General features: G+C 50.4%; 1 protein-coding gene across 1 annotated transcript; it reads right to left on the reverse strand.

Moving 5' to 3' along the window:
- Positions 1–606: 606 nt before the first annotated feature.
- Positions 607–1,434, reverse strand: LOC120675083 (atherin-like). The gene has a single exon (XM_039956173.1). The coding sequence runs from the start codon at positions 1,432–1,434 to the stop codon at positions 607–609; it is 828 nt and encodes a 275-aa protein (XP_039812107.1).
- Between the last annotated feature and the right edge of the window lie 9,069 nt (positions 1,435–10,503).

Genomic DNA, 10,503 nt, shown 5'->3' on the forward strand with positions numbered 1-10,503 from the left:
AACATAAGTCATATAATAAAAATACAAATTGCTTCACAAAGCATGAGTTTTAAAGGTATCAACAATTCAAAATTAAATTCAAATACATTCAAATCAAGCACAAATTTTTCTCAAAGCTAAACAAAGATGCTCATTATGCGATGCTTAACATGATAATTATATTTGGGTTGTTACATCGAACATAAGCAAGTTTTAAACACGCGTTATTCCAGCTCGAGCTTGGCTTAGTATGATGCATGCAAATTCCAATAGTCCGTGCTATAAACTGATCTTTTCAGGGGGGAAAACGCTACGGTGGAACACCATGGGCCAATTCACCAATCCTAGAATGAATACCATATATATCCTTTCAAAAAAACAATGTATAACATATGGCTTTGTAATCATAACTATGACGCTTACTTTTTACCTATATTGTAGTATATATCTTCCCTTTGTAAACATAGAAAAACATTAAATGGATGGGCGCTCTCCCTTACCGAATCACAAACTAATAATCATCGACCAACCAAGCAATTTTTTTACGAGAAGCAATCCTAACAAAACCTAAACCTTCCTTAAACGGGGAGCTGCCCAAACGCCGCGATGTCCTTCCACTGTGGCCGCCTACTCCTGTTCGCCGGCTGACGACGACGAGCCTCCCGCCGTGCCGGATCTTTGGTCCTCTGGCGGCGGCGGCGGCGGCGCTTGTACCTGCGGGTCGATGTCAATGCCAAAGAGACGCACCCTGCCGTCCACGGCCGGCGCAGGTGGCGGCGGTGTCGCTTCCGTTGCAGTTGACAACGCGAGCCTCAGGTCGTCCTCGCTCACGAGACCCCACTTCTTGTTCTTCTTGTGCACGATCGGCGGGCCGGTGTAGTGCATCCTCATGTGGCCGCCGAGCTCCACCCCCGTGGGGAACACCTTGTGGCACTTCCGGCACTCGTGCGGCGGCTGCGCCCTGCGGCCGCGGCGGAAGGCGGCGAGGAACGCGCCGCCGTCCTCCTGCCCCATCATGGCCGCGGCGGCCGCGGCCGCGGCTTCTGCTTCCTTCTGCCGGTTCTTGTGCCCCGCCGCGTGGCCGCCTAGCCCCTGGTGCGACGAGTACGACTTGCCGCACAGCTTGCAGCTGTACTCCCGCGCTGGCTGCGGCGCGCGCGCGGGCCTGGCGCGCGGCGGACCGGGAGGCTGCCGGACGAGCTGAGCTTGCTGCGCGGCCGGCAGCGGCACAGGCGGCTGGTGGGCTGGGCGAGCTTGCCCTGATGCAGGAGGCGGCGCAGCGTGCTGGTGGACGACGACCGCAGTGGAAGAAGGGTAGGCTACTGTCACCAGGTTCTCCACGGGCGGCTCGTAGTGCATCGGCTGCGCGCTGGCGTTGCTGCTATCCTCCCCGGACAGATTGGTTCCAGTGGACACCACGGGCGACGCCGGCGGACTGGTCATCGCGATGGCCATGGGTGCGGGTTCCAAGGGACGCACCGCGGCAACGGCCGTGGAGTTGTTGTCCGTCGATTCAGAATTCAGAGAGACTGCGACCGAGGGTTTGCCGTCCAGCCTCGCTTCCCGGTGGCGGCCCAGCTGCCGCTGACCGGCACCTGGCGCCCGTTCCCGTGGACCCTCATGTGGCCGTCCACGGCTTTGGGGCTGTGGAACCTCCTGCTGCAGATGTGGCACGGGAATCTCGGCGCCGGCGCGCCGGAGCTGATCACAGACGACGAGACCGCATTGTGGCTGCCGCTGTCGCTGATCTTCCGATCAGATTCCCGCGACAAATGCGCGAGCCGCGGCGGCATCGCGACCCGGCCCGAGGCCATGACGACTTCCAGCCAGCTGACGCGGCGGCCGAGCTCGCCCTCGAGACGGCGGTGGAGCTGGCGGAGCTCCTCGTCGCCGTCGGTGCCGGAACCGGGGTCGGAGGCCTGGTCGCGGCCGGGGACGTAATCGCCCTCTTCAATGTCGTCGCCGCCATCATCGAGATCGCGGAGCGGGCGGTGGCGGGAGGAGGAATCGGAGCCCATCGTTGGGAGCTAGGGTTTATTAGTGGCGCTCGAGTAGTATGGCAGTAGGGCTTCCGGTGAGCGGTGCGTGATGTGCTGGGCTTCTCTTGTGGGTGGGGCAGTGAGCTTAAATAGCGGGCGATGGTTGCGCGCGCCCGTGGCGTCGGGGTGGGTGTGGGGTGGGATTGCGCGCCAAGCAAGTCGAGTGGGACTCTGCGCGTGCGGTTTCGGGGAGGATATCAGATCACATCTGTTACGCGCTCCGTTCAAACCGAAAAATAGCTGCGCGAGATATCGAGGATTTCATCAGGGTAGGGAAAACTTTTTGAAAACTGTAGCATCACTGTAGCCAATCATCAATTAATTACTGTCATTAGATTCGTCGCAAAAAGTTACACTTATCCGTGAAGAGGTTTTGCAAATAGACTTCATTTAGTACTTCATGCGGAGTCTAGAATTGGTATTCTAGGAATTCTAGAATGAAAACCAAACCAGGCCATTCATTTTTTTCGCCCAACAAAATTAGGGCGCGTCAAATAAAGAAAAATAAAATATTAGACTGATAATTGAGAAACCGATCCAAACCATAAAAGGAAAGAATCTAGTTTCACTGCCGCAACTAAAAAAAAATAGAAACAAAACTGGAAACTGACAAAAAAAAATCAACTAAAAGCATCTGCAAATCACCGTTGTTTTTTTCACGCGGAAGGCAAGCTTCTTCATGGTCCCGGTGAACTGGAGCTTACTGGGGCAAAGTGAAAAAATATCAGGGGGCAAAGTGAAATCTAAGGGGGTGAATAATTGAAGACCTGTAAACTTTCCAATCTTCTCCACTGCCCGCGAGGGCTAGCGCTCCTGCCGCGGCGGATCTCCGACGGCGCAACCCCGCCGCAGTCGACACACATGAATCGAATATCTTCTGAAATTAAGTGCGGCGTGAATACGCCCCGGCCGTCACCCCAAATCTGAAGGGTCTCCCTTGACGAGCGGAGCGCAGCAGCGCAGGCCCCTGGATCCGGCGGCGTAGCGGGTGCTTCCGTGCTTGTGCTGCCGGCTTGCTGCTGCGCGCGGTCGGGCCGTGGCCGGCGGGGGTTGAGCCAATCATCCCCGGAGAGCGACGCCTCGCGGCCTGCTGCTCCCATCCACGATCACGAGCGATGCCTAATGGGACAGGGAACTGCTGCTTCGATTTCATTTTGACATTCCTAATCCGGGCTGCAAGATTCAGGATCCTGAACTTTTTATGTCAGTTGGAGATTTGGCAGCTTCGCTTCGCGCGAGCCTGATCGAAGTCAAGAGACGGTGAGAACTGAAGATCAGGACTGCAGCATGACAGGATGGAGCGTCGGCATGGCACGACGGAGTTGGGGTTAAAAGGTATCGGATGACTTCTGTTTGCAAGTTGTATCTTCTGAAACTGAAACCATGCCTTGTTGGGTGCAGACTTCTAAACAATTTGCAGACGGCCACGAGCAAGGGTCACATATCTATCCATGATCTGATCCATCCACCGAACCGCCTCCCCTGTCACGACTATGATCCGTCCTCGTCTCTCGTCTCGTGCGGTCGTGCATGGACGCGTACGGACTCGTCTTTGATCGGGCCACACCGGCCGCGCCACGCACGGCGAGGGAGAAAGAGAGATGTGTTATACTACTAGGCATGCAGGAGGAGGCTAGCTACTGGCACCGGTGACACGTCCACAGCATGATCGGAAACGGTGATGCGACGGCGGATCGAGGCGGGCGAGCACGCACCAGGATCTCGATAGCCCCGGCCGGGTCCCTGTCACTGCTGGTGGGAGCACTGTCCAGATCGTCCGTCGAGCTCAGCGGCCAGTCACCGCCGCACCCTAATACGTGCACAGGTAGGCCTGCCTCTGCCTGGACGCGCACAAGAAGAGACGAGACGGCGAGGGATATTCTTTCCGGTGTAGTCCATGGAGGCAGCGCAGCGGGCCGGTCAACCCGAGGGAGGGAGTGCCAGTACTAGTGTGTCAACGTGCACTCCGAGGTGCTCGCATTTACTAGTCGCTGCTGCAGGCGCACATTGACGCAGCGCACGACACATTCACTCCTCATCATGCATAGCCCCGATCCGTGCTGCGCCATTCTGCTCCCAAATTCTAAGGACTTGTCACTTCCAGCCACCCTGCAGCTAGCTAGCTAGCGCGCAGTTGTCGTCCCACGCATTTGCCGTCGACCGGCAAGACGACGACGGCAGCCTCTGCTGCTTAGTATTGGCATTCATCGCCCGCGCCGGCCCGGACGCCGATGACGAGCTCGACCGGGTGAATGCGTGGGCGAACGGGAGGTGAAGGAGCTCCACTGCTCGAGTGACTGAGCGCGCACAGGACGGGCGGGCGGACGACGGGCGGTGTCTAGGGAAGGGAAGACGGGCCGGGGCTTTCGGGCCTAGCACTAGCAGCGGGGGGATGCGATGCCATGCCCATTGCATTGCCACCACACCACGGTTAGAGCTGCAAGTACGGGGGGCGCGTGCAGGGCTATAGATGAGCAGAAGGCCCGAGGCTCGGTAGCCCGGCCCAAGCACGGGCGACCCGGCACGGCCCAAGCACGGCACGGGCCCGAAGACACCGGGCCCGGGCTAGGCACGGCACAGGTCCCGGGCCGGGTTTGGGCTGCTAGGCAGGCCCGTCGGGTGGCACGGCACGGCCCGCAATTAGTGGAAGGCACGGTAGAGGCCCGTTAGCTTATATATATAACGATAATTATATACTTATATATGAACTTATAACTTGTCATTTGTCAATAAGTTAACTTATATGTGTAACTTATGTGTTTTTTAATATTTATGAACCTAATAATATTTGAGAGATAATATTTAGCTTCAACGATTCTTTAAACATTTGTGAAAATTGATATCTTCGTATGTTTATGGGCTATTTGGGCCGGCCCGGCACGCCATTTTGGTCGGGCCATTTGGGCCGGCCCGACACGAAAATAGGCCCATGGGCCGGGCCTAGGCTGTCGGCCAAGCACGTAGCCCGCGTCAGCCCGGCACGGTGGCACGACGGGCCAAACTTGGCCCGGCACGATCGAGCCGGGCCCGGCCCGGGCTCGGGCCGGGCCGGGCGGCCCGTTTGCTCATCTATATGCAGGGCAGACATGCTGACACGCATGGGGTCGATCGGAGGCGCGGGCGGGCCGGCGATGGGACGGCTCGCCTCTACGGCTGCGTTTAGTTCCAAAAAAAAAAAAGTTTACACTGTATCCATCACATCAAATTTTCGAACACATGTATGGAGTATTAAATGCAGTTGAAAAAAATAACTAATTACATAGTTTAACTGATTCCTACGAGATGAATCTAATAATGCTAATTAATCCATAATTGGACATTAGTTGTCAAATAACAACGAAATATACTACAGTACCCAAATCTAAACCTTTTCACCAACTAAACACAGTATACATGCCGCGCATTCACTCTGATCTCCACTCCCAAGTTGAGCTGCGTCGTCCTACTGCTGCTGCTGCTGGCAAGGAGGAGGAGGAGGACGAGACGACGACGCATGCCAAGGCGGGCGGGGCGAGACAGACACAGGACTACCAGCAGCAGCAGCAGCGGAGAAGGCAGAACCACCGGTGGAGCAATAACTCCGGCCGGCGTTCATTCTCCGAGAGAGTATGTGCATCCATGATCCATCCTCCCCCCACAGGCCCACACCCTGCCCCTGCTGCCTTACCCCCGTTTTGTCCCCCTCCTGGCCCGGCCCGGACGCACGTACTACTACGCGCACATCTGACGCCTGGGCCCCCACCGGCTCTGCCCATTCTCATTCTCTTCCTGCCTGCTCTCCTCTCGATCATTCCCTCCTCCCTCCAAACATTCAAATCACACCGCCGGCTCTTCTCTTGATGATCCATCCATTCATTAATTACTACTACAATTAAAAGCGCGTCGCGTCGTCGGCGCAGCGATCTGATCTTCCGCGTTCGCACGAAGCAAGCCCCAGGAATGGAAGTCTTGCCAACCTCATCGCGACCCGTCATCGTTCGGCGGCGACGCGCCACGAGAGCCTCCAATGGCACAGCGGCTGGCGGCTGGGGGCTGGGGCCGGGGCTCGATGCGCGCATGAGCACATCGCGCTCCCAGCTACGGAGGCGGCGACGCGCGCAGCCAGCGAGCGCTGCACTGCACAGTGGAGCGCACCGCGTGCGGGCCGCGCGCGCACGGATCCCAGGATGACGAGGGGACGGGGCAGCAGTCGCGGGCTGGCTCGGGCGCATTTTCTCCGGCTGGAATGCCCGCTGAGAGGATCAGGGTCGCGCGTGGACGAAGTTGACGGGTCAGCCGCCCGGCCGGGTGCGCAGCGTACCAATCCCATCGGGCGGCGGATCCGCACGAGATGCGCGCAGCCCGCAGGCGTATGACTGTACGGTCAGCGAGGTTTAAGGATGGGTCACCTCGGACGGGACGCCTAGGCCTGCCTCCGCGGCGCTGCACCATCCTCGCTCGCCTCGCGCACGCTCTTTCCGCCCCGCCCGCGCCCGCCCCGTTGCTTTCCGCGTCGCCGTACCGACCGCGCGGCGGCGGGCGCCCGACACGAGCCCCGCGCCCGCGCCGAGACCAGCAGCGCGCTTACCTCTCCCGGGGGGCGGGGCGCCGCGGGGATCGCCGCCATCGCGGTTTGCCACTGTACGTTAGGGTTGTAAACTGAGGGGTGTTTAGTTGCGCTCCGTAAATTTTTTGAAAAGACATCTTTCTACATTTGAAGCACTAAACATAGACTAATCACAAAAATAATTACATAACTCGTCTGTAAATCGCGAGACGAATCTAACGAGACTAATTAATCCGTCATTAGAGGTTGTTTACTGTAGCAATTTAGCGTCTGATTACAGCCTAATTAGGTTCATTAGATTCGTCTCACCATTTACAGACAGCAGTCGCAATGCATTTTTTATTTCCTCTATATTTAAGTCTCTATGCAGGTGCCGGAATTTTTTTAGAATTTAGAATTTTGTAACTAAACACGGGCTGAGCTGTAAACTTAAGCTGAAATGATCTTGTCCAAGCACACATGCTCCGCGACGGCGATCTATTGGTGGCTAGATTGCGCCATCATCACATCGCCCGGCCCAGAGCAAGCAGGCCAGCAACATGATGCATCATGCAAGCTCGTACCACTCGACCGCCGGCCGATTAAAGCTCATGTGAAAAACCGCCGGCCGGCCGGAATTAATGGCCGATCTAGAAATGGCAGCCGGCCGGGCCACCTGCCGCGCGCGGTCCAGCCCCCTCTGCAGGCAGCACAACCTGTCGACGACTCTCTCTCTCTCGCTCCAGCCGCAGCCGGCCGGCCGGAATTACGACGAGCTGAGCGGCCGGCCGGCTGCGCGGTTGCAACTTCGTGCTCGATCGATCGACATCTATGATCTATCTGCTCTGGTAGCTGCCATCGCGTCGATGGGGGGTTAGCTAGTAAAGTTATTTGAACGAATGAGTGATGAATGAATGAGCGGTCGAGTGACTCCAAATTCCCCTAATCATTCCTACCGGGCTGCAACTGCAAGCGGGTTTGTCGACGCATGAGTTGTGGCCATCACGGTATTGAATGCAATCGGGGGGAATGAAGGGTCCTGTGGGGGTTGGAAAGGGACGCTGCTGCCTCAGCCTCAATCATGCACTGCATCCCTTGCTACATGCTGCATTCAATAGCATACTTGGGGGCTGTTTAGTCCGCCCCTGGCCTCACATCTGGTTCCTTGGCCCCACTTTCTGACGTGATCGTCTACGATGCTATGCTCGTATACTAGCTGTATGCTCGCTCTTTGTCCTCTCCGCACTATGGATTCGGGAATGTTTGAATAGTGGCAGGTCAATACGTTCATCTTATTTGCTTCACCACTTCTCTATGTAAATCCAACAATACTTAGACATTTTTTGTTTCCAATTATAATCGATGATCCACCAAACACCTCACTTAATTTCATTTCTGTGGTAATCTGCTTCAGAGATTTGAACTACGAGAAGCGAGAATAGAGAAGCGAGAAAATCTTCGCTTCTCTCATATACACTTAGATTATAAGCTGAGCGAAAACAAACAGTGCCTTAGTAAAAAGAATATAATGCCATCTCCACCCGTTCCCACAAAACAGATATTGTTCCAGCATATATTGAGGGCCACCTATTGCTGTTGCTAACATACTCCCTCCGTCCCTAAATAGTTGTCCTCGTTGGTGTCTGTGCCACAACTTTGACTTAATTTGTAGAAAATACGTGCAACATTTGTATCTCTAAATAAATTTGTTAAAAAACTAGATTTAAAGATCTTTCCGATGATACTAATTATGCATCATGAATATTAATATTTTTTAATATATATTTAGTCAAAGTTTTTTCTTGGGAAGCGCAAAAGACAGTTATTTAGGGACGGAGGGAGTAGTTTAGAGTGCATTCGTTACAAGAGTTCGTAAATTTATCTTTCGCCATCTTCTCTATCTTATCTTATTTCCAAAACATTGTCAAACCATTACATAATTTCATCGTGACTTATACTAAACGAAGCATTACTCCTTCCACACCATAATATTTTTTCCAACTGATTATTTAATACATCTATTATCTTATGATTTGGCCAACAAACAGAGCCTCCACGTTCGCTCTCAAGGCCTAGAAATTCCCACGTTAATCGGAGAAAATAAAAAAAAATAAAAATTACCCACCGCTGCCATTATGATAAAAATTAGCCTAAAATACCCCTGTGCCTAATTAAAAATCATCCACCAAAGCCATTATGAAAAATTAAATATAAAATACCATTTAGCTATGTATAAGTTACAAATATATACTATTAATAGAAACTGAAGCTAACAACAATCGATCAAAATAAGATGAAAATAAGAATAATTATATGCATAATATTATTAAAACTCAACAAATCAAAATGTTATTTAGGTAGATCATATTTGAATTGTTTTAACCAATAATAAAACATAATTTATGGTAATGAATAGGGTGATGTATGGTAAAAAATAGTATAATCTTTAAGTAAGGATACAACGATATGCTTTTGAATTTTCAATACTAGCCGTGCAAATACGCGGGCTATACACCTAGTTGCCTACAAAAGACAAATCAAAACTATTATTCTCTGATTTGTTTACACAGAAGATAACTTAGGTTTACGTGTTCTACTATATGTGGACACTATATTTAGACTATATTTCTTTTAGTTACTACATGATATGAAGGAACGAGGTAATAATAATCTTACATAACATGAGAGGTTTTTTGGCAAATAAATTTGTCACATAAGCTAAAACTAATAAGGTTTTTTTTGGTATCATGTGCATTTATAACATGACTATACTTTGTTCGGAAAAGACCATAACAGCTCGATTAAATCAACCGTCAAAACAGATCCACACTATGATATACAACATCTATTTTTATTTTTTTTATTAATATGGTAATTAATAGGTCCTCTTGTGGAACAAGTTGGAATTTTTTAACACTCCTTGTAAGATACTAATATACAGATTTTGTACTACACAAGAACACTACCCCTATATAATATAGTTGTTGATGTTATGCAACTCGCAATATTTATTTTTTATATGCATAAATTAGGGATTTGTACAATTCCTAAGTGATAATTTCAAAAGTCACTATAGGTATTGCGAGGAAGTTGAGTAGAATTGATGTTGCGGGCACAAAAAATGGATAAATAGTCATTAACCACTAGCGGCGGATCTGATACATATTTTTATCTTCTCATTCTACTAATCTCCTGTATCTATGCGGATAAAGTTGCACTCCATGTTCTTTCCCTCATACACGGACTCACACTCTTTTTCTTCTTGGTTTCAATTAACTAATAGTCCAACCATTGATCCAAGAGAAAGCACATGTGGAGAGATTTGTTTAGTTAGCTAATATTTCACGCACCATGGGTACACAAGTCTTTACCATCTTGTAAAGAATTCTAAGTTTCATACTCTCTACTACTAACAAAAGGAAAATTCATGTTATTTAAAAGGATGTTGCAAACAAATATTTTTTTACTGTTTTCATTTTTTGCAAAAAAAAAAACGTTGGAGGAAGGAACAAAGGACAATTGGCGCACAAAACATTTTTTTGTCTTAGGGCCTTCATCATAATATTATTTCCATATGTCAATATATTAATATCCTTCCATTTTTTACCTTTATAAATACATATGACTTCAATACACAATCACTACATAGATTCGATAAAAGGTTTTTCCGCTATATTATGATCTCAAGTTCTATAATTTAATTTAGAATTCCAATAAAACATATGTGTATAGAATATTGATTGCTTTTGGTGATCCTATTAGCTCTTGGCGCTAAAAGCATATGTTTTGTATTTATATACTTTAATTGCTTTAATACACAATACACAATCACTACATAGATTCGAAAATTTTTAATTGCTTTATTACCTAATAGGAATACAAATCATAAAATAAATATATTGGCAAATGGCAACCAAGACTTGAACCGATAAAACCCAGCCAGGCCCTCCGCTGGCGTCC

This window comes from Panicum virgatum, chromosome 5N (assembly GCF_016808335.1).
Source record: "Panicum virgatum strain AP13 chromosome 5N, P.virgatum_v5, whole genome shotgun sequence".
In the NCBI taxonomy this organism is placed as follows: Eukaryota; Viridiplantae; Streptophyta; class Magnoliopsida; order Poales; family Poaceae; genus Panicum; species Panicum virgatum.

Coding starts and splice junctions, on each gene's coding strand:
- LOC120675083 (XM_039956173.1), bottom strand. CDS start 1,434: ATGGCCATCGCGATGACCAGTCCGCCGGCGTCGCCCGTGGTGTCCACT.